Source organism: Theropithecus gelada, chromosome 2, assembly GCF_003255815.1.
Source record: "Theropithecus gelada isolate Dixy chromosome 2, Tgel_1.0, whole genome shotgun sequence".
In the NCBI taxonomy this organism is placed as follows: Eukaryota; Metazoa; Chordata; class Mammalia; order Primates; family Cercopithecidae; genus Theropithecus; species Theropithecus gelada.
The window spans coordinates 55,812,371-55,837,166 of record NC_037669.1 but is presented as its reverse complement, the minus strand read 5'-3'; the positions used below and the strand labels follow the sequence as shown (position 1 = coordinate 55,837,166).

The 24,796-nt window shown below is 44.8% G+C and overlaps 1 protein-coding gene across 2 annotated transcripts in view; it reads right to left on the bottom strand.

Annotated features, from left to right (window-relative positions):
* SRGAP3 (SLIT-ROBO Rho GTPase activating protein 3) overlaps positions 1–24,796 on the bottom strand; it is a 267,299-nt gene that overhangs the window by 29,056 nt on the left and 213,447 nt on the right. Inside the window, exons 12-18 of one of the 2 annotated variants that reach the window (XM_025375437.1) lie at positions 22,263–22,365; positions 16,572–16,632; positions 15,697–15,774; positions 6,051–6,185; positions 4,190–4,295; positions 3,761–3,988; positions 764–843 (exon numbers count right to left, since the gene is read on the bottom strand). In XM_025375437.1, the coding sequence (XP_025231222.1) occupies positions 764–843; positions 3,761–3,988; positions 4,190–4,295; positions 6,051–6,185; positions 15,697–15,774; positions 16,572–16,632; positions 22,263–22,365 (791 nt within the window). Of the gene's footprint in view, positions 1–763; positions 844–3,760; positions 3,989–4,189; positions 4,296–6,050; positions 6,186–15,696; positions 15,775–16,571; positions 16,633–17,730; positions 17,762–22,262; positions 22,366–24,796 lie in introns of both variants that reach the window. The other variant, XM_025375438.1, reaches the window with a different exon arrangement.

Genomic DNA, 24,796 nt, shown 5'->3' with positions numbered 1-24,796 from the left:
TGGACCTCTACAAGTACCATGGGCCCTTGGCACTGTGCCCACTCTGCCTGATGGATAAGCTGGCATGTGGTTCAGATTGCTTGTCTATGCAGTCCAGTTTCCCTAGAGACTAGTCCGACTCTCTTCTCCTTGTCTGGAAAGGGTGGAGGAATCTGGAGAAAGGTCTTGACTGGCCTTTTTTTCTCTCTCTCTCTCACCATACACTTCCCAGGATCATCACCCTTTGATTTCATCTCCAGGGTGCCCAATGCACCAGACACACTTGTAATCTGGCATTATCGCTTTGCACCATGAGAAGCTACTTCCAACCTGCCAAGATCTGGTGACAGACTGGGAGTTCCTTGAGGACCGACATCTTGTTCATTCCTGTGCCCAAGTCCCAGCACAGGCTTGGCAGAGAGTAGACCCTGACAGGGGAATGATGGAGGAACAGAGCTTGCTTGCTACTTAGGAAACTCGTGTCACTTAGGATTTGTCCCTGGGCCAGGCAGGACACATTAAGGAATGAAGTGGGCTAGGTGTGGGGTGTGATGCACACAGCGTGAGCCTATGAGGATCTGCTCTGTGTCAGGCCCATGCCAGGACTTGGGGCATGCCATGAAGGTTTTTCTGGGTCTTCATCTATTCTGAAGGACAGATGGCTGACTTGGAAAGCTGAAGAGGTCTACGTGTCTACGTGGGCCAGCCCTGTGGTTGGGCTGACATAAGTCAGCGTGAGAGGCCCCAGGAAGAATCCCTTGTCCCCAGGATACCCCTCACTCACCTTCATCGCTGGTATGAGGTTCAGTGCCATTGTCATGGTCAACTTCATCGATGGTCCCTGGCTCGCTGTGTGGGCTGTCACTGCAAGGAAACATGGGAAGGGGACTCACTGTGGGGGTTATCTACCCTCACAGCATCTTCAGCCTCTCATGCCAGTCCAGTTGGCCTCTGGGCCCTCCTGCAGCTCAGATGCAGGCCCATATCATCCTGTCTTTTCCATCTGACCACTCCTGGGAGATTCTTAATCAGAAAACTACTCCCAGCCTCCTCCTTGTGAAGCTTCCCAAATATCTCCCCCAGTGCCCTCCTAGCCCTGGAATTTGCTGAGCTGTCTTCTTGGTGAAGACTGTCAATGCTCACGTGTTCTGTAAGATCCAGAGGGCAGTGGTAAAACCCCAGCATTTATCATCAGAAGGACCACAGGCCAGAACAAAAAGAACCCTTTGAAGTACTATGAGTTCTTTCATCTGGCCTGACTCTCCTGTCTTATAGCTGAGGTGACATATCCCAGGAGGTAAGATGAAGCTAAAGAGGGCTGCCCTGTCTTTCTGTATGCAAAAGCCCCGATTGATGCAGGCAGTGAGAGTAGACTGGCAACTATGATGGGCATGGTGGCTGAGTAATTCAGTCCATCAGATTTAGTTGTTAATGTGCTGGTCTAATTTCACCAGCTACTACCCCCTTACTAGATTATAAGCTTCTTGAGGCAAGGGTTAATTCACATAATCAGCCAGTTTTTTTTTTTTTTTTATAGAGCCATTGAGTGAGTTATAATATGCCAGGCAGTGTGCTGGTAGGAGGGATGCAATGATAGATAAGGCGGACAAGGTCCCTGGCCTCGTGTTGCTTACACTGTAGGGAGAGGGGCAAGAAAAACACCGAAGTCAATATGCCATTAAATAAGACAGTTGCAAGTTATGTTATGTAGTGTTAGGCAGGAAATAAATGGGCAGAGACAAGAACAGCAGAGAGGACCTATAAAGAGTGGACAGGGAAGGCTTCTCAAAGGTGACATTGGCAATGCCATTTAAAGGAATATGTACTTTATTATGAAAAATTCTCCACTGCCACCTGAATCAGGACCAAACTCAGTGGCTTCCAAGATTTTTCACAGCCTGGCTCTATCCAACCTGTGGAGCCTCATCCTTCACCAATCCCCTGTCACACATGCTATGTTCTGGTCACACTGAACTACTTTTCATTCTACTGAATGCTCCAGGTCTTTGTGTACTCCTCACTGGGCTGGTTCCAGTTCATTCTGCAGTCTCAGCTCAGTCTGTACTTCCCCAAGGAAGCCCTTCCTGATTTCCCTAGACTGGCTCAGGGAGCCCCACTTCTGGAGCCGTTTGTTTCCTATTCCATCAGAGCTCCTGCGCCAGGGGCCAATCTTGTTTGGTTACATCTCTGACTCCCAGCACAGAATCCAGCCCACAACAGATGCTTGGTAACCATTTGTTGAATGAATGAATGTTGTCTACTGTGCTGAGACCCTCAGCCAAGTCTCCCTGCTGGTTGTGAAAACTCCAAAATTACCATGTAATTAATAGTTTTACAGTCTTGTGGGAAACAAATAGGATTAAGAAAAGTGTGGTTATTGTATATTGTTCTTTGATAAGTACACGAAGATCTGTGCGTCCCTTCCCAGAACACTAATTATATATATTGCAGCAAGAAAAGAGAACTGGTAATGGTTGCAAAAACTGTGTGACAAGTCTCTTTGTCCAGAAATTATGCTTGCCAGCTGTTTAATGTTTCTGTTACAGAACAGGGATGGATTTGCCCCCTAGTGCCTCAAACGAGATTAGAGAGTTGTGATTAGACATGACTATGACCCAGTATCTCTATGCAGGGAGGCATGTGGGAAGGAAACACAAAGGCTGGAACACCTTCCTTCTTTGAAGCAGCTGCCCAAATGTGCTCACAGTACTAAGGCAATTCAAAAGTCCAGGAACGTTTGACAATCAAAAAACAAACTCCCCTGTAGGCACCTGGCTGAGGGCAGCGTGGGTAATACCTAAATATATAGCTGTGTGCTCTCTTGAATTGGAAATAAAGAAATAGTAAAAACGCTTTGGTCTCTGTCATTTAGTGTCCTGAATTTCCTGTCTTCACCACATTTAAACATTTTTCCTGTCTTGACATTTTAAGGTCTTAGCCTGGCGAAGCTTTTAAAGCCCTGACTTTGAAAAGCTTCTAAAATATTTCTCCTAAGACCTAGTGTAGTACCAGGTATACCAGGCACACAGAGGTCCCTAATTAGTGATTGTTGACATGGTGTTGAACACACAAAGAAACTGAGCTACTTTGTCTGGAAAAGAGAACTCCTAGGTGAGAGGAAACAAGGGTGGTAAGTGTCATACTCAGTTCATGAAGTTGAGGTGGGGACTATTCACTCCCCTGCTTCCTGAGTTGGGCTTGTGACTCACATGGCCAGTTAAAGCATTGCATCTTCTTACCAAGGTGATTACTTCACCAGGCCCAAACCTCAGCAATGAAACAGTTATTGAGCGTGTGTTGGAACATTTGGGAAGGAAAGAGTATTTTCTATTGAAGATACTAAGAGAGTGAGTTACAGATCTTGAGTTGCTGGTTGCCTGCTTGAACCACCAAGGAAATGGCTGTCCAGGAATGAAGCCAACACAGAATAAAGCAGGGCCAAGAGATGGAGACTGCAGAACCAAGTCCTTGCGGTAATAGTTGAGCCCCTGGATCAAGCTATACCTGAAGATATACCCCCAGACTTTTTACTTAAGTAAACCAATAAAGTTCCATTTGGCTTAAGGCAATTTGAGTTGTATGTCTGTCCCTTGTAACCAAGAGAATCCTAACTGATGTACCTATCTCTCATGTAAGACTGCTGTGAAGCTCAGATGAGAAAATGTATATGGAAGCACGGACTATCAAGCAGTAAGAAAACTGAAGCGTTTCTTATTGTTCCTGTTCAATGGAAGTAACAATGATGATGATAATAATAATATTAAGAGGAATGGCATCTTACCAATATTCTTCCCCTCCAGCCATGCATTTTTCATACACAGGTCCCTCTAGCTCCCGGGGGCTGGGGAAGATGGCTTCATGATGGATGATGATGGTTTTGATGACTTCATTGATGTGTGCCTGGCAGGACACAGGGTCCTGCCCATCAGGGATATGCATGAGGGTAGGCCCGAAGCAGATGGCCAGGTTGTAGGGATCCATCATGTTCTCGTCGCTATACTGGGAGAGGCTAGGAGAGAGGAGTTACCCACAAGTCATCTGGGAAAGGCAAGTCCTCCCCCTATGTTTTTTTTCTTTTGGGGGACTCTACACAAATCCAGGAGGGTTCCATGTTCTCCTTTAAAAATAGCATCTGCAGAAGCCTCAAGATACCCCCTCCCAAAGGAGGCCAGGCCTGAGTCAAAAAGGGGCCCCTTGGCCAGACACTCACTGGTTAAGGAAAGCGAAGAGGTATCTCATGACCACGATGACCACGCGGGGAAGGGTGACGAGAATTTGTTGGATCTGGTGCACCCTCTCAGCTGGGTTCTCCAGTTCTGTAACATAAAGGGGCCTTTCAGCGTGCCTTTCATCCTCAGAGAGCAAAGCAGCAAATGTTCGCTTGCCACATCTCCTATATCAGTCCACGTGGATGGGGGAAGACAGCTCTACTCTTGATTCCGGGGATCATAGGTGATCCTGGCCTGGCCAATCAGAGCATCCATCTCCCTGGCTACAGGGAGGGGCTGGAGGTGCGGCCTAATCAAGAACCAATCAGAGTCGACTCTTGGGACTTTGGTTGTGAGAAACCCACAGGGAGGTGCCCTCTTGGACCTGGGTAGATGGAAGCCTGGAGCACAGTGGGGGCCCCCGAGAGGAGGATCCCACCTAAGAGTGAAGCTGGCATAGAGATGGAGGGGGCATATATCTGCTGATGCCGTGTGAAGGTCTCAGTCCAGCTGGACCTAAGCTTTCCAGGTACCCAAACAGTGCATTCCCTTTTATGAAGTAAGCAGGTTTAAGCTGGGTTTCTGTTACCTGTGAGTCCTGACAGACATAGGCAGGGACCATGTTTTATTAAACTCTTTACAAACACCAGCTGCAGCACAGGTCTGACACATAGTAGCTGCTCAGGAAATGAACATGGAATAAATCACCACTTCTCAAACTACCTATCAGCCAAAGTCTGGCAGATGCTTGGATCTCATCTCTGACCCCTGTTTCCAGGTCATCCTAGACCTGAAATTTGCTCAGGGCCCTGCACAGGAACAGGATTTTTGGGGGTTCTGGAAACACTGGCTGAGCAAGTGATACAGGGCTCAGACAGGGTCAGACCTCTGCAGTCTAGAATACAGCTTGCAGTATGAAGGTCAGGAAGGCTGAGCAGGGAATAGTGTGGAGGGAAGGAGGAACAGAAGGGTCTTTTACACACACAATAAAAGAGAGCTCGAACCTCCCTCTTCTCTTGCCATCTCCAGGAACACTTTACTGACTGCAAATATCTCTCAGAGTACTGTGAGAAACACCCCAAATGAAACCGGGTGTGGGGCAACTTTTCTGTGAATCAAATTTAAAAGTTTATTCTAAATGAGTAAAATTCTAATATTCTAAAGTTGAAAGCTTAATTTTAAAAAAAATTTCCAAAAGGTTACTTTGGATTTGGGTATCTCAGAGTCAAGGTACCATGATATCAGCCCCCTAGACTGGGTTCCTCTTGATTTTATCCACAGAAACATAACAGTTTCTCTCAACTAACTAGCAATGTCAGAGAAAATCCCCAGTCAACTTACTGTCACCATTTCCCTTGCTGGTCATGCTGCTGACCTGACCTCTAGACCTTCCACCGCTCCCCATCACCCAAGGGGAAAAGCTCTGGAATGTTTGCAAGGCATTCAAGGTCTTCCCCCTCTTGCTCCATTTTCGCCTTCCAACCTCTTGCGCCATGCACAGGCTGGGACACCCTCCTGCTGGTCCCACTGGGTCTATGTCCCTAGCCCTTCTCAGGATCCCCTGTGCCCATTCCTCCTGGAACACTCTGCTCCCAGCACTCTCTCTCTTGGCTCTGATCTGCGAAACCAAGTCTTCCTCTGGTTCTCCCCTGAGCTCCTTCTCTACCCAGGGGGTGTGACATGCCCATTAGCCCTTTCATTATAAACCATCTTCTTATTTCTGCTTTCAGTTCTAAGAGGATGCAGGTCACACTTCCTCTTTCATAATATCCCTCCTCTATGCCTAGCACAGCAATGAGCCTGTAGCTCTACTCCAACAATGATTTGTCAAAGAACTGATCATTTCACCTGGGAAATACTTACTAATAGTAGATATCAAATCTTGAAACCTTTCCTTAGGAAAGAGTGGGTTTTCCAGTCCTCGGAAATACAGTTTTAAAACACCAGCGACTGAATTGATATCTCGTTCATTTTGATCGTCCACAAGGGGGTCTTCACCTGAGTGGAAACAAGAGACGAGATGATGTTTCAGCTTGGGAAGGAGTCAGAGAACGTACAGATGGCAGAAGAGATGACCTGGCCCAGGCTGAACCACAGGAAAGGCAGATGGGAGAAGTCTCCCCCACATATGAGGCCCCCTACTTCAGCAAGTTTAAAGTTCTCTCTGCAACTTCTTATTTGAAACTGTTTAAATCTATAGAAGAGTTGTAAAAATAAAATAATGAACACCCATCACCTTTTGCTTACACTCATCTTGCCATATTTGATTTCTTGTTCTTTCTGTATTTATATTTATTGTTGCTCCACTATTTGAGATTATTTTGTAGACATCAAAACACACCACTGCTAACTACTTCAACAAACTTCTCCTAAGAATAAGGATATTCTCCTACATAACCACATTATTACACCTAAGAAAATTAACCATTCAAAAAGAACATCTCATATACAGCCCACATTCAGACATCCCCAGTTGTCCCATGGTGTCTTTTACAGAATTTTTTTCAAAAGACAAGATCTAATCAACATTCACACAATTCATCTGGTGGTTATTTTTCTTGAGTCCTTTAAATGTAAAATACGCCCTGATATTTTTGTTTGCTAGTTTGTTTTTTACAGTATCGGCTCTTTCTGAAGAGCCCTGGCCAGTTGTCTCATAGAATGCCTCACACTCTGGATTTGTCTGTTTTCTCATGATTAGATTCCAATTAAATATTTTTGGCAAGAACACTACATGGGTGATGTTATGGACACCTTAATGCATCCCATTAGAAGGCACATACCTCAGGCTGTCCTGCTGCTGGTGATGCCAACCTTGATCACTAGGTCAAGGTGTTGGCCTCCAGATCTCTACATTATGAAGGTATCTTCTCCCACTTTGTAATAAGTATGATCTGTGAAATGGTACTCAAAGTGTCATGATGATGCTTTGAGACGACTGTGTGCATGTAGTGCCCAATATGTTTCACCCAGTGGTTTTAGCATCCAGTGATGACTTTTGCCCAAATCAATTGTTCCACTGGGGATTGCAAAATGGTGATTTTCTAATTCTGTCATTTCTTCTCCATGTATCAGCAGGCATTCTTTTGTAAAGAAGAGCTGTCTTCATGTCCCCCACCCTTACCCCTTTATTAACATTTCTACGAACTTGTTTTTGTAATTTTTAACTGAATTGTGATTATCTATTACCATCACTATTTTTTAGAATACTTAAATTGTCCCAAATTTGGCCATAGAGTACACTTTCTTGTGTCCTTTTAATGTGACCTCCAATGAGCAGTTCCTTGCTTTCTGGACAAAAAAAAAAAAAAAATCCCCAATTACTTTTTACTTTCCTTGATCCAGATCTTGAATCAAACATTTCTCCAGCAGGCTCTGTTTGCTTTTCATAGCAAACAAACATGGTGTCTTATATCGAGATACCAAGATCTAGGTATTAGGTGTGCTCATTGCTACAGAAGAGTCGTAAAGAGCTTCCAGATCCTTTCAGTGGATAGAACTAGAATTTTTTTTTTCATGAGTTCATATTGATGTTTCTTATTCATAAAATAAGGTTTTCATTACCTTCACTTATTTTGTATTTGTACATTTTTTTCTTACCATAAAAATCTTGGTTCTGAATAATATTAGTAATAAATATATTCATCTGCCTTATCCTATAATACACAATCAATAGTGTAACAGTTTTAATAGCAATATTACTACTAACAATAAACCTGCTACACACAATTTGAGATTTCTTTCCAGGGCTTTTGTTTATGTTATTGGTTAGTATTTTTATCTTCAAAGTGTATCCCACTAAAGAGATATATGGTCAGAAGACAGAAAGTAGATCAGTGGTTGCCTAGGGCTGGTGGCCAGGGTATGGAGGATATTGGGAGGGACTCGCAAATGGGTACAAGGTTCCTTTTGGGGAGGATGAAAAAGTTCTGAAGTAACATTATAATGATTGCATAACTCTGTAAATATAACAGAAACAATTGAAATGTATTTTTTCTTTTATTGATATATAACATTTTAAATATTTATGGGGTACATGCAACTGTTAGATGCATAGAATGTGTAATGATCAAGTCAGGGTATTTGAGGTATCCATCATCTTGAATATCTGTCATTTCTATATTTTGGTATCATTTCAAGTCCTCTCTTCTAGTTACTTTGAAATACACAAAATAGTGTTGCTAAGTATCATCACCCTATTCTACTATCAAACCTGAGAACTTATTTCTTCTATATAATTGTATGTCTGTACCCACTAACCAACCTCTCTTCATTCTCCACTCCCACTCACCCACCCTTCCTGGTATCTGGCACCTATCATTCTATCCTCTGTGTCTATGAGATAAAGTGTTCTAGCTCCCACACAGGAGTGAGAACATGCAGTAATCTTCTTTCTGAGCCTGGCTTATTTCACTTGATATAATGTCCTCCAGTTCCATATGTGTTGCTGCAAATGACATGATTTCATTCTTCTTTGTGGCTGGATAGTATTCCACTATATATTATACACCACATTTTCTTTTGCCATTTGTGTATTGGTGGACCCGTAGGTTGCTTCTGTATCTTTGCTATTGTGAATAGTGCTGCAGTAAACATAGGAGTGCAGATATCCTTTTGATACATTGATTTATTCTCCTTTAGATAAATACCCAGTAGTGGGATTGCTGAATGGTATGGTAGTTCTATTTTTAGTTTTTTGAGAAATCTCCATGCTGTTTTCCATAGTGGCTGTATTAATTTACATTCCCACCCACAGTATATAAGAGTTCCCTTTTGCCTGCATCCTTATCAGCATCTGTTATTGTTTGCTTTCATAATAATGGCCATTTTAACTGGGGTGAGATGATATTTATGGTTTTGATTTGCACGAAATGTATACTTTTAAAAATGGGTGAGCCTTACGGTATGTAATTCAATAAAGCTGTTAAAAATGTATGATCGGAGTACATGTTCAAAAGTTACTCTCTGTAGTTATCAATTTGATAAGTAGCATACTTGGTTTTCTTTGTATTTTAGGTATTAAATTTCTTTTAGAAATCCTTTTTTTAAATTTACAGTTTTGAATGCACAAAGCATTTATAGGGTCCAGAAGTCAAAAGTTGCACTCAGAGAAGCCCTATCCTTATCCTTCTGTCCTCCACACCTTATATTTAACCATTTTCATTAGTTTCTGGTTAGTCCTGCTGTGTAAGCAAATACATAGGCCAATTTTTAATATCCTCTTATTCTTACATAGAATGTAGTATACTTCTAAATAAACTTCTTTCTTCACCTAACAAGAAATCCTGGAAATCCCTCCACATTAGTTCGCAGAGATCTTCCTCTATTTATTTTTTTTAAAGGCTGCAAAGTACTCTACTTCATGGATAGACCATAATTTATGCAATCAATCTCTTATGGGTCAACATTTGACTTCTTTCCACTATTTGGTTATTATAAATACTGCCACAGTGAATATTCTTGTGTTTTTGTATGCATGGAGGCAGATCTCTGGGATCAGTTCCCAGAAGTGGAATGGCTGGGTCATAGGGTAGACATATACGCAGTTTTATCAGACAGAGTCAAATTCTTCAATGGGGCTATGCCATTTTATATTCCTACCAACAACACCATCTCAAGAATGTTGTTTTCCACAGCCCTGCCCCTGGCATATTGTCAGTGTTTGGAATTTTTGCCAATTGGACAAGGGCAAATGGTATTTCAGGGAGCCCTTTTCAATTTAATCAGAGCTGCTAAGCAGGTTCACCACTGTGAATTTCCATGGTGGTGGTAAAAGGCAGCAGGGAGCCTTCTGCTGCTTTCCTGAGATGTTCAGAGACATCCGCACAATGGATGCTCCTCCTCCTGAACAGCTAAGAGCACCTCCAGGGCTGGCAAGCAATGAAAAGCAGAACTGGAAACTCATCCTTGGATCTCTTTACTCTGCTTCCGTGGGAAGTGAATACATGTCACTGCCAGGGCCTCCCTAGCCCCAACATGCTTCAGTATGAATTAGAGAATGGTCCCCCTGCCTTCCTGCACCAGGGCTTGCAGTGTACAGAGCATGAGCCAGAGTTCAGTTCCCATCTGTTCTCTTGGCTGGGCAGCCTTGTGCAGTGTCCAGTGTGAACAACCATGCATGGTGGCCCAGATACTGGTGTTGGATAGGTCAATTTCTCAAATGTTCCCACTGGAGGAGGTAAGAATGCTGCCTCCATAAGACTTCCTTGTAGGGAAGGAAGAGAGAAAATAAACACACCAAAAAATTGCCTGTATTCACACAGCACTTCTCAAGTGAGAAGAACATTTGTACATACGAACTCTCCTAACCCTTACAACAGCATTGCATGTCACTAAGGGAGACATGGTTCCAATACCACTGTTCTCTCCTGTGGGAGAGCTGAGGCCCTGGTGGATGAAGCAATGCGCCCACAATCACAAAGTCAACAACAGACACTGGCAGCTCCAAGGTCTCATAATCCCTGAGAGATACGCTTTCTTCTACCTGTGATTTTTGGATCTGTCTATCTGTATGTATGCCTGCTTATGTAGGTAGGTATATATTTACCTACTTTCCTTCCTTTCATCCTTTACAGTAAAATCTCAACCTTTTTTTTCTCAGTAAAGAAGTTCCTATGAAATACCAACTTATAGAACAAAGCTGTCTTAGTTGAACTGGGGTGGGGGATGTCCAAGCCTCACCTCCTCAGCCTCCCTCTCTATTCCTGTAGCAGCCTAAGGAATTCAAAAACCGTACCATATTGAACTGTTTCCCTATTAGCTCCACACATCATTCCTGTGGTCTCATAATTCAAAAACACATGGATATTTTCCTCAATGTTACCTAGTACTAGCTCCCGTTGTTAAGCATGATTAGCACATTGACTTTACATATGCACACATACACATACATACGCCATTAGTTCTTGCCATTCCTCCTGCAAGGCCCTCAGTCCATAAATTGAGCTGCCCAAACATTCTTTTCAACTAGCCCAGGACCTTGGCTCTCTGCAAGCTAGTCAGTTTTGGCTCTGAGAATGGCATTCCAGAGCTGGAGATGAGCTGGATGGTTCCTGTGAATGACGGCTTTCTCCAAGAGGAGAATTAGAGCTAACATTCCAGGCAAATCTGAAGGAAAGACATGTTCACACTTGGCTAGCTAATGTCCTGGGGAGGTGGCATTGTTACTGAATTGCTCTGCCTGGAGCTTACTTTTACCCAGATCACCTGGGCGTTGCCAAAGGCTTTAAGACAGGGCTGCGACCAGGGCAGAGACTGAGCACACAGTGTGTGCTTAAAGACTCTGTCAGACCTGCTGCTGGAAGCTTGGAGTCAGTCTCTCTCACGAGGGCAGTTCTCTCTGGCCACAGGTCCTTAAGCCCCTCGACATGACAACCCTGCCCAGCATCTCCTGGTTCCATCCCTCTTCTCGAGGCAGGACCCAGATCTCAGAAGGGGCAGATCCAGAGTCAAGAGTGTGCCAGAGCCTACATGGCATGGCTTTAGCCCACATCCAAACCCTGCGTAGATCTGCACAGGGGGAGAGAGCCATTGCCTCCTTGGCAAGGCACCCCCTCCACATAAGGAGAGAGCTCAGCACTCCCATCTGTGCATACAAAGAGGTCACTTAGAGAGGTTTGTGGGGGACCTTCTGGGAGACAAGAGCAAACCACAGCTCACTCCACAGCTCAGCAGCGAATTCTTGCCTTTTCATGATGTGTGTGTGTGTGTGTGTGTTTCTCTCCTTCATTTTGCCAGAAGATTTACAGGGAAAGCTCAAAACTTGAGCAGTGAATTTAAGATTTACTGATGACAACAACAAAAAGAATTTCAACTAAAACTCTGGTTGAATCATATGAGAAGGAAAAAAAAAAGTAGATTTAGGAATAATAAGCCAGGAGTGGATTTCCAACATGTTATCAGTTTTCAGGAGCTTAAGTTAAAGAAAACCACGCTCCTTTCAACAGCCTTAAGCAAGGAACTTTGGGAAGACCTCTACCCAGGGAAGGGAAAACAGAGCCAAGGAAGAACAAGACCCATATCCCTTTTAACAACTGGTGAAGAATGGGCACCCTGCAGGGATTCGAGGATTTAAATTTTAAAAATAAAATGAAAAGGCTGGGGGCAGTGGCTCACGCCTGGAATCCCAGCATTTCTGGAGGTTGAGTCTGGTGCATCACTTTGAGCCCAGGCGTTCAATGGCGAAAGCCCATCTCTACAAAAAATACAAAAATTAGCCAGGCATGGTGGCACACACCTGTAATCCCAGCTACTTGGTGGGATGGAAGGGTGCTGAGGTGGGAGGATCACCTGAACTGGGGGAGGCAGAGACCCTGTCTCAAAAAATAAATAAATTGGCCAGGCACAGTGGCTCATGCCTGTAATCTCAGCACTTTGGGAGGCTGAGACTGGCGGATCACGAGGTCAGGAGATGGAGACCATCCTAGCCAACATGGTGAAACCGTGTCTCTACTAAAAATATAAAAAATTAGCCAGGTGAGGTGGCACACGCCTGTAGTCCCAGCTACTCAGGAGGCTGAGGCAAGAGAATCACTTGAACCTGGGAAGCGGAGGTTGCAGTCAGCCAAGATCCCGCCATTGCACTCCAGCCTGGTGACAGAGGGAGACTCCATCTCAAATAAATATATAAAATACAGGAAGAAAGGAAAAACATGGCATACTGGTTTGGAGAGGAAATTTAGTCACGAGTTAAACCATGTGGGATGTGAAGAGTGGGCGAGAAGAGAAATATTGAGCTGGGCCCAGGTTTGGGCCACCCCGTCGCCAGGGAAACATGGAGATAAGCAGGCTGAGGGCCAGGAAGAGGGAAGACCCTAGTCTGGGGAGGGGTGGGAGGAGGCGGCCCTGAGTGTCAGCCAGGTTAGGAGCTAAACCCAGGGCATACGCTTGGCGAATGTCAAGGAACAGAAAAGAATAGTGAGAAATCTGGCACTGGCCATCCCAGAAAATCCAGGAAAGGATTTTTATAAAACAGACATACTAGAATGATTCTTTTAGAAGATAGCATGCTTCATTGTCGACTCAGGTGGAGCAGAAGGACCAGGCTGGCGAGAGAATGAGATTCGTTTTGGAACGATGGGGAGAGGGAGTGAGGCCAACTGCATTCGTGAGGGAAAGAAAAAGGAGAAAATATTTTTTGCAGCTGAGATTTAGATCAGGTGTTCTCTGCCCAGCTGGGCTCTGCCCGAGGCGATCCAAGGCTTGTTAGGAGCAGAGAATTCTTTTAAATTGCACATCACCCCTGCAAAGCACCAAAGCAAGTGACAGGAGGTGCTGACCTTAGAAAATCACATTCAAGAAGGAAAAAAGCAGTGCTACCTGGGTAGGGAAAGGGTAGGGTTGCCTGTGGCAACAAGGTTACCTATAGAATATGGAGAGGCAGGGAAATGCCAGGCAAAGTGGTTGCCAGGCTGGAGGCACCATGCAGTGAGTTTGCCCATGAGATTCAAGGCAGGGTGACAAGGCATTCTGTATAATGGGATGAGCCCAGGAGGAGGGAACCAGCAAAGATTCCAGACTATGGTTCTGTTCATTGTAAATGAACACAGGGCAGCAGGGGTGTAAGAAGTTGGGGAAAACCAAGAAGCAACATTATGGATTGGACTGTCCAGTGCTGCCAAGAGAGGCTCAGAGCAATGGCAAATGATACTTGCATCATGGACGCGGATTTTGCACGTGCTGTTCCCTTGGTTTGGAATGCCCTTTCTTTGCCCCTGCCTCCCCTGGCTCTTACTCTTTAAGCCTCAGTTTAGGCATTTTTCCCAAGGAAGCCTTCCCTGGCTTTGCTATTCCTCTCCACTCCATCTAGGCTGGGCTAGGGGCTCCTACGCTCCCCATTGCCTACTCCATCATTGCACTGATTATACTGGCTGTTGGCTAAACTGGCTCCCCTACTAGTAGTGACTGTGTTTTGTTCATATTGCATTTCCAGGTCCTAGTCCATTACCTTGTACGGTATAGGGCTCAGTGCATGCTTGTTGAGTGATGAATACATGGCTGAGTAGGAGCTTCGAGCAAGGGGGTCCTGGGGCTCCCTGGTTCTAAGCACCCAAGATTCTCGAGTAAGCTCCAGAAACGAAGCTCCCCTAGACCCTAGAAGGCCACTGAGCATGACATGCAGACAAATCTCATTGTCTCCAGATGGTTCCAAGCCAGAGTGCCTACATCCACAGAGGGTCTGTGCCTGGGGGCCATAGCAGTACTGCTTGGGGCTGCAGAATGCTTCCTCCACCGCAAGATGGAATGGAGATGACTGGGAGACAGAGAATTTGTTCAAGAGGCAGCTCCTTTGGGGTGGGAGGGGAGCTAGGTAATAAGTAGGAAGAATTCTATGGGTGGAAGCACACAGAGAGGCCTGCTCAGAGCACAGCCAACAGGGGTAAACCATACCTTTTGGGATGTGATATACTGCTAGTAAAGGGGTATGGGATTGGGGTCCTCAGTGCCAGAACCACTCAGAGAAGGCAGTAAATCAGAGTTGAGAAGGGGTGGACTGTGGAGACATGACCTTTTCAAATACTGGAAAACTGCAGGCAGATATATTATGTGGGATACCGATATTCCAACTCTTCTTTCCTCCCCTGGGATGAGGTTATGGACTTGCTAATGCTAGGTTTTGTTCTAGAATCAGGGAGCAGGATTGAAATATTTCCTCAAATGAAAATGCATGGATTTTCCATTTCAGTGTAGCAGTGAGATAAGCACTAAATATTCAAAGGCAGAGGTGTAAGAAGAATTGAGCATTTCCTGACCCAGTGAGTCCTTACTTGGCTTGGACACTGTCACTGGCCATCTGTTCCTATCAGGGATTCTGAAGCCCAGAGAGGCTACACCAAATATATCACATGTGTCCTGGTCTAGTGGTCCACCTCACTTCTAATAAGCTTTCATATCCTTGCTTAAATCAAAATGGGAACTAGGTCACCTCTCCAGGGGTAGAGGGAGTATATAATCTCTTCCTCCCAATGTGTGGCTTGCCAAAAACACCGCATAAAAAATTAAAAATTAGGATATTCTAAAAGTCACTCAGTGTTTTCTATGTTCTTCCAATTCTAAAATGTAGCATCCTTTACAGATTCACGTAAATATTCCAGAGCTCTTTACAAGGCACCCTTTCCCAGCAACCACTGTGCAGCCCACTGGAGAGAGTCACCCATAAGCAGTAATAGTAGTAATAGCAGTAGTAGCAGTAATTGTAGTGCTGGTAGCAGTGCTGGTGCTGGTGCTGGTGGTAGGTAAATGTTAAACAGTTAGCTCTTTGGCAGGAAACAATTAGAACTTAGTTTTTGCCAATTTCTGTGGTGTAAACATTCCAGTCATGCTTATTCCAAGTACCAGGACAAAGTCACTGACTGTGAAGTTGGAAAGAGATGTGCACAATCAGCTCCTGCAAACCACTGCAGGCCAGCTTCTGCATACCACTGGCTCCGAGACACATGTGAACATTCACCCTGGCTTCCCCTGGCCACAAGCTTAACACACAAGCTTAAGATGGTCACTCTGCACCCACCTCTCTCAAAGGAATTTTTGATGTCATTGACTTCCACCTGAGATCCTGGCACTCTGAAGATCCCCTGCTGCTGGAGTCCTAAAAAAGAAACATACAGAAAAAGAAGTAGTAAATCCATGAGACTTTGAGTTCATTAGACCACTGGGAATACCAGTGACTCTGCCCATTGCTTGTCCCTTTCTTCCCCCGATTCTTTATAACAGAGTCGTTCCCTATGAATGTCTTCAAAAATGGCCTGCACGGTGAAGTACAGCTGGCCAAAATCCTGGGACACATCTGCTTCATAATCTGTGATCTTCTGTTTGAGCTTAAAGGAAAAGGCCACAAGAAGTTTTGTATCAATACGTTTCCTTCCCTGTACACAGACATGTTCTGCCTTCAAGAAGAGCTAGACTCTAGAGTACATTCTGGCTGGGACTTGGGAGAGGTTAAATTAACAAATCCCAGACACCATTATTAGGTTGGTGCAAAAGTAATTGCGATTTTTCCCATTCAAAAGTAATGGCAAAAGCCGCAATTATGTTGGCATTAACCTAACACCTTCATGGAGCTTATAATCTAGTAGTATTAGCTGATTTACTGGCAAACTCCATTCGGTGCTCAAAGCACAGAGCTGCAGGTTTGAGTTCTCTTGTCCATGCCCTTTCTACTCTCCGGTTTTCCTAGTTCTTGGATCCTCTCACCATGATCTCCATCCCCCAACACACTCAAAAGCAGCACTCACAAGAGCAGCTGCTGTGTGCAGTACTTTCCCCCTCAAAAGCAGAGCTGTGACGGGAAATCTTCCAGGACAAATTAGAATCTCATTTCCTATCAGAACAGCCTAGCACCTGTTCTGCATATTGCTGAAAACACTGGCCCAAGATCCAGCTTACCATATAAATTGATGTAACGGATGCAGCTCTCGACTACAAGTGGTATAGCTTGTCCTGAATCCTTGAGAAAAGAAAAATCGTGAGTTTTATGGGACTTGACAACCACCACAGGAAAAAGACATTGCAAACACAGATTACAGACTCAAGCCAGAATATTAGTACCATCAGATTAGTAGGAAAACAAGCAAGGAACTGCTAATCCTAAAGTCTCCACAGACAGTTACAACAGAGAGTCTTCAGCTGTGTGCACAAAAAGGCATAGCTACGATCATTTTAAAGAAATGCTCTGTCTTCTTATCCAACTGGAAAGGAATCTGGGCTCAGGAGGCCTGGCAGGCCCACTTGGGCAATGGAGAGGGAACCACCTCATGGAGGCTGCTGGAGTTTGGCCTTGAAGAGTTCTCTGCCTCCCCCTCCACTTTGTCCCAACTCAACACTATTTTCTCAATGCTTAAGGACCAAGTCCTCATCCTATTTACCTGATGTCAGAATTAAGGGCACACCACGGGAGAAGCAAGGCTGGCCCCCAGTGGAAATTTTGAGCTCTAAGAAGGGAAGACCAGTTCTACTCATGAAGTCACAACTAAACACTCAGATGCATACTGCATTTAACAATAAATATGTCACAGGGAAAAGCTCTAGAGGCAGCCGATGTCAGCCATTGGCGATCTAGGGGCCAACCTTACTCTAAAAGGCTGAAAAAGATGCAATTCTCAACACAGGCACCTGGGATGTGAATGTATTTTCAATGACATCTTCCTAGACTGGTCTACAGCCACAAATGATTATGGCGAGGGGAGACATTTTCTTTTGGATTTCATTATTGGTTGACCTCTCTGTTATTCCAGGTCACTTAAAGAGCATCAAATTCTTTTAAACTTTCTTTAAAAGGGGCCAAATCAAAGGCCTAGCCTTCTCACAAGGTGAGTAAACAATGAGGCACATGTAATATGCTCTTGTGAAGACAGCATGGATTTGGATACGTTCTTGGCTCCTCCACACCCCACCTGTGAATTCTTTCCTCGATTGACTGTGCCCAGGGACAGGACAAGAATATGGACCCATCAGCAACAGGCAAGGTGGGCTCTGTTCTGGAAGTCAGCACTAAAGACAGTTTCCATCGCGGTGAATGGGGCTAACGGGCCTTTCTAGTAAATACCTGGTTCCTGGTTCGAGCATTTCTTCTTCCTCTGATAACAAAAAATAAACAGGCAGCAGAGCAGGAGAAAAAGAAAAGATTATGCAGGAATAAGATCAGTTAGAGTAAGCAGATCCTTCAGAGTCCGTGAACGCCGAAATGCAATGGCAGCCAGCCAAGGTCCTGGGGAGCCTGTCAAACAGCCGGCCTGTGGGGAGGGTCACCCCCGAGCCTGGGAGCCTTATGGGACTTCTGGAAGCTGCCCAGCCAACCTTCCCATGTGGCTGCCTTAGCTGCCCTCCCAGACACCAGTTGACACGGGGGCCTCTTTCAGTCCTTGTGAAAGAGCAGCAACTGTGTGGACTGGACCCATTCCCGTCCCTGTACCTAGCTTCTCTTCAACAAAAGGGACTGTTTATGCACGCATGGACAAAAGCCTACCTACGACCCCATAAGGTATGTCCAGCTGCCCACAAAAAGGACAGAAATACACCTTTATGTCTACTGGAACAATGTCCTGGAATTCAGCTCAAGAAACCTCATTGTTGGTAAAAAGTTCAATTCTAACGAGATCATGTCTACAAGGTACCCTTTGGATAGAGACCCATAGGATTCCACCTGATGCCAAATTCCAAACAGCTTCCCATGTTTCCCTGCCATACGCCCTCAGTTGCTTTTCTTAGGTATCCACTTGACTTTGCTCTCCTTCCTCCCCTCTTGACCCTTACACTGGCACTAAGGAATACAAAAGCTGAGAAAGGCCTGGAGGAGGAAGGGAAGTTGAGTCAGAATGCCTTCATGAGCTTGGGGGAGAACGGAAGCCTTTACTTTCACTAAAAGCCACTGATAATGCCCATTTTCAGAGGAGTGCCGTCAACTCTTTCCACTGTGCAGCAGGTCTGTCTCTGGGGTGAGCATTTGTCCCATCCAGGCTCCTGGAGGATGTGTGCTTTCTAGTTAGTGTCATCTGTCCAGTTCTCAGCATCTCAACAACTGGAACTGTCTGCTACCTGACATGCTGACTAAATCTACCAGAATCCCAGAACTGAGTAAACAGCCTGGTCGAACAGGTTCTATGAGCAATATGCTAAAATTAATACATAGTGCTTACCATGTGCCATCCAGTGCTCTAGAAACATAACATATATTGGCTCATTTAATCTTCCTCACAAAGGATCATGAAGTAGGTAATTATGCTTATTTTACAGAAACAAGATGAGGATTCTCCCCTTGTCCCAGAGGTGAACCTCCTAGGCTTCAAAACTGGCTCTTACAAAAATGAGTTCTCCTTTTGTCTGAGAGGAGGAGGAAAAAACATCAAGGATTTTGAAAGGCTTTTGTTTATTCAGGTAGGATCTGAGAAATGTATAAATCAAACTCCAGCAACATTTACTTATGATTATTAACCCCAGGGATGCTTCCTTGTCCCTCTAAGCCATTATAATTGTGAAGTCCCAGTGATGTTATTTTATTAAAAACCTTTTCACAGGTGTGGTTTTTCAAAGCTGGGGACTCTTAGTTCAATGTTCTTTCAGATGGCATGTGGATTATAATAGAAAATTAAAATCCATTCTCAATAGTTGAAGGATTGAATACATTATACTGCCTTTTCATTCTCTGAAACTTAATAACCTTTCACAGCAAACTGTGCTGTAAAACATCGTCCACTTAGCTCATAGTAGGTGCACAGTATGAGTTTGTTGAACTGCACTGATGGTATGTGATGAGTACAGTGTGACTATAAAGCAATGCAATAGTAAGGCCAGGTGCAGTGGCGCATGCCTGTAATCCCAGAACTTTGGGAGGCCAAGCCAGAAGGATCCCTTGGGCCCAGGAGTTCAAGACAAGCCTGGGCAACATAGTAAGATCCTGTCTCTACAAAAAAAAAAAAAAAAATTGTTTTAATTAGCCAAGCATGGTGGTGCATGCGTGTAGCCCCAGCTACTCGGGAGGTTGAGGTGGGAGGATCACTTGAGCCCAAGAGGTCAAGGCTGCAGTAAGCCATGATTGTACCACTGTACTCCAGCCTGGGCGACACAGCGAGACTGCCTCAATAAATGAATGAATGAATGAATAAATGAATGAATGAATGAATGAAATAGTATTTAACAAACACACCTTTTTTCCCAGTCAAATGAGTATTGTTCCTCCAACTTTTCCGCTTAGGAGGTGATGCACTTATTCCAACAGTGCTGCCACTGCTCAAGTGCTCTGGGCTGTCGCTGCTGGGGTGTTCTTTTCAGAGCCAGTGGAACAGCCCCACTGTAGCATATTCCTCTTGCCATTTTGCACCTCCAATGGTATCGCAAAGCTCAGCTTCAAACGGAGCTTTCTATTCCAAAGACAAGGTGTCCATTTGAATACATAGTCTTGGCCCCACTGGTAAAGGCCATGCTCCAGGCTCTAAAGAAGACTGACCAAAGCAGCTGCAGCAATGCCGACACATTCAGGAAAGAAGGTGGCTTCCTGAGATGACTGCCTCAAAGGGGCAAACACTCATGTGGTTGACTAGGTTATGATGTGTTGGTCAGAAGGAATAAAGTCAGATTACTTTATAGTCACATCTTACATATAGGACCTCTCTATTACAAAAATACTTAACAGAACATCTGCTTGTCAAATACTGTCAGATAAGAGTTGATTCCTTCCAAGTATCCTGACTGATCACCCATTTCCAAAGACCTAAGCACACTGAGGATGTCCCTGTCTCTGAGCCTTCATTTCTTCTGTTCTTCCTTTCAATAATTTCTTCTGTCCTTTTATTCTCCTCTGCATGCCCACCTTTCCTTCAAAGCCCCTCCGGAAGCCTACTGTGCTTGAGCTCATAGCTCTTTTTGCTCTCAATTCTTCTCTTGTTGTTGTTTATTTTCGAGACAGGGTCTTACTCTGTCACTGAGGCTGGAGTGTGGTGGCACAACTGTAGCTCACTGCAGCCTTGACCTCCCAGGCTCAAGCTGTCCTCCTACCTCAGCCTCCCAAAGTTCTAGGATTACAAGTGTGAGCCACTGCACCTATCCTAAACTTGTTTATGCAGGGATAACTCACCAGTTGCTCATCCTAAATCACCTTCCACTTTCTGCCTTTTGTGTTTAAAATTTCCCAAGCTCCACTACTGGCTCCTTGAGGGAAGGGAGAGTAACTAGTCCCCTCTCGGCCATGGACCATGGCTCTTTTATGGGCAAGGGTGAAAGAAGAAAGTCTCGGAGGAGAGAGGAGGAAGGATGGAGACAGAAGATTCCTTTGGCACAGCCCCGCCCTCCCATGACCCAATAAACCACTCCCTCTGGGTCACTTCCTGATCTTCCTTCCTGATACACCCATGGGCCCCTCCTTTTGGGAATCCTCTACGCTTTGGTCTTCTTAGGCATCCTACAGCAGCCCTTGACATCCCTCACCCCTGGGCAGTCCCAACTTGGGCCCTGGTCTTCCACTTTCCCTTTTCCCTACTTTCCCTTCCCCAGAACTCAGCCCACAGGGAGAGACAGTCCTGAGACCCGGGCTGGTCCTGCTTACCCTCTCTCCTGCCTAAGGCCAAACCCATGTCCAGTCTCTTGCTGTCCTGCAAGTCTTGTGCTGGACCCTGTCTGAGGATCACGAGTAGAGAGCCAGAACACGGGCAGCCTCCATAACCCCCAAATCATCAGCAAAGCCCAAGGGCCTTTGCTTTTTCTCCTGATTGATACCTATCATCTTCTCTGCAGAGAGTGTCTTCATTAGAAGGTAGTGGGCTCTCAAATCAGTTGCAGGGACTTCCCTGCTTCCTCTAAGTAATGTTAAGAGTGCTTCTCCCCTTCCTCAAGTATCTCCCCAGCTGCTGCTCTTCGCTTCTCCATCATCTTCTTAATTTCCCTTGAGTCATTATATCTGATATGACTTAATCTCATATCCTTTACACCAAAGAGAAAAGAAAAGAGAAACTCTCCTAGCTAAACTACTTAGTTTAAGGTACAAAGGGTTAACCTAGAATTCAAAAGGGACAACCTCAACTTTTCTCCCTTCTCCCAAACCACCTAATGGGAAGCAAACTAGGTGGGAGGATTTTCTCTTATAAAAAGTGTATGTGTTTCCTTTGCTGGTATATATGCAACTAAAAAAAAATTCACGTGTATAAAAACACACTGATACCCACAGGGATTTCCTCTGTGTTGCTTTCAATCCAGCTTCTCCTGGGAGATGTGGGTGTGAAGTGAGGGAATGGGGTTTCTCTGAGTGTCCCTCAGGTGTTAGGACTGCAGTTGCTGAAGCAATGAAGCGTGGCTGGCTGGGCCCGCTGCGCTGGTATTTCAGCCCCACTTGGACTTCCCTGGGTTCTGTCATGATCTGATCCCTACGCCCCAGGGCTGAGAATTGTGCAGGGCACTTAGGAGCAACCAGTTAGAGGCTACAGCGGCTCCCGTGAAAAGTCCTTGCTGAAGCTAAGAGAGGCTGCAGCGAGGAACTAGCTCCACAGGGCCTGGCCAAGGACAGGGCTGTCTGCTGGCAGGGAGGCGGGAGGACAGAGGCTGCCATTACATTGGGTGCATTCGCGGACTCCATGGCTCCCCAGCAAGTACCTTAATGAATGCTTCCATACTGCCGTTAAAGAGTTTATGGCTATACACTGAGAGAGGCCTAGGTCTCCTCATTTTCTGTGGTTTAGGGGGAAGACAGGGGGGCCTAGGGGAAAACGGAACAAAAGAAATCAAGAAAGCAACCAACATAAACATACAAGTGGGAAAGATGCTCTTAAAACCCACAACTAAAGGGGACACAAAATGTAAATGGAAGCCCCTGACCCCCCGCCAAGACATTGGTTTCCAATGTTCCATCTGAAGGCCTTTGCATGTTTTAGGAGATCTTAATTTACCCACAATGCCAAGCAGGAGCAACTCTTACATGACGCAAATGCATTCTAAATCTTAGGGGGAAAATAGGACATGTGCAAGAAACCATTGAAACTCCAATCAGAGGCTGCCATCCTGCAAAGCTGACCAGATGGAGGGGGAATCAGGGGAGAGAGATGTAATCTGTAGCCTGAGAAAGCAAGAGACTTTCAAAAATGATTGTGAGGGTTAATTTTCATTATTTTGGCTTAAATTTATCACCAAGTCTCAACTCCCAATGTACCAGGGCACTGATCTTCCTAATGCCTCCTGGCATTTCAAATGCACTTGACTAATCTTTATTTCATTGATCTAAGAGCCAGGCAATTACTATTCTCATTTCAGAGATGAAGAAACTGATACCATGAGGGAGGCTGCAACTTCTTTGGGGTCCCTGGGTGACCCCAGGATGATGGTAATAGCCTGTTCTTTAGTCAAGTACACTTTCTTTTTTTTCTTTTTCTTTGAAACAGAGTCTTGCCTTGTCACCCAGGCTAGGGTGCAATGGCATGATCTCAGCTCACTGCAACCTCTGCCTCACAGGTTCAAGCGATTCTCCTGCCTCAGTCTCCCAAGTAGCTGGGATTATAGGCATGCACCACCACTTCCAGCTAATTTTTGTATCTTTAGTAGAGACAGGGTTTCACCATGTTGGCCAGGCCGGTCTTGAACTCCTGACCTCATGATCTGCCCACCTTGGCCTCCCAAAGTGCTGGGATTACAGGCATGAGCCTCTGTACCTAGCCTCAAGAACATTTTCAATTAAACCACTTTCAAATCCATTATTAAACTTAATGCCACCTCAACCCTGTATATGTGGCCCCATTTTACAGAGGCAGAAACTGAAGCCTCCTGTGAAGGAGAACTGACAAAGCTGGACCCCAAACTCTGGACTCTTTGGTTCCAAGTTCAGGGTTTTTCCTACCAGACCACCATCATGGAGCCTTAGGGCACTTTTTTATTTCCAACCAAGGACTCATCTACCCCAGTAACCTTTGCCATGGGATCAGGTTGAAAGTGTCTTGCTTTACTTTAGGATTTCCGTTCCTAAAGTATGCTCCACTCTTGGCCACAGGGAGGGGTAACCATACCACAGTTCACCAGTGAAACAGCCACAAACACTGGACCTGTTTCCAGAATTGCTCACCATGCATATACCTGTGTTGGCTTATTTGCTCATTTCACCACACAAGTTCGCCTGACTCAATGGTGCCAGCCTTCTGGGGCAAAGGGCTTTTTAAGGTTAGGAAGAGGGCCCCTAACCAAGAGAGGCAGTTCATTTTCAAATGGCTTGGTTCGAAATTTGGGTAGCAACAAGTGGGGACTCAGCCAGGCACAGATAATGTCCACACATGACAAGCAAAGACCTGGTCCCCCAAGTCTTCATTGATTTCTGTGAGTGGGCAAGAAATCTTCTGGACTATGCAGCCAATCAGGATAAATGAGATTCATGCTGCCTCTGCTGACTGGGCTTGTTGTACCTGTCTTCTTCAGTAGGACAGCCATCCCCAGGGACCTCTAACCAACTTCTCCTAGGTGTTTGAGTATTGAGCAAAGGCTGCTAGCTCCAGTACATGCATGGGCAAAAACCAGGTGAATCCAAATATCATGCCACCCAAACAATGGAAACAAAATAACAGCACAGATCAAAATTTTGAAAAGAAACAACAGGCAAGATTATTTCAAGCCCATCTTGGATCTATGTCAATTTGGTTAGCTAAGTCCATGTCATTTCTTTTTCAAAAATTACTTATTTTTTTGAGGACGTATGTATGTGGGGGTGGGATTTCTTACAAGATCTGCTCTTAAATTTTCAAATACCAAAGGCAAAAGAGAGTGTCAAAAATGTGACACAAGGCCAAAGGTTTTAAGTTTGGGGATTAGAAATAACTTGATGATAGCAACATTGTCACCCTGTTTTCATAATGTTTGGTTTGTTTTTGAACATTCCCAGATCATTTCCTTATCACATTGCATGATAATCTCACAACAACCCTGTGAGGTTGGGAAAAAATATCAATTCACTTTACATACAAGGTCAATGAGCCCACAAAAGATGAAGAAACTTGCCTAAGATCACACAAATAAAATGTGATTGAGGTTGGTGGTAAAATTCAGCTCTTCCTACTCTCAAGGCTCTAGTGTGAGTATGAAAGTGATTGTATCATAGAACATATCATAGAACATCCAGAAGTAACATTAAATTATCTGTTAAATTCTCATGG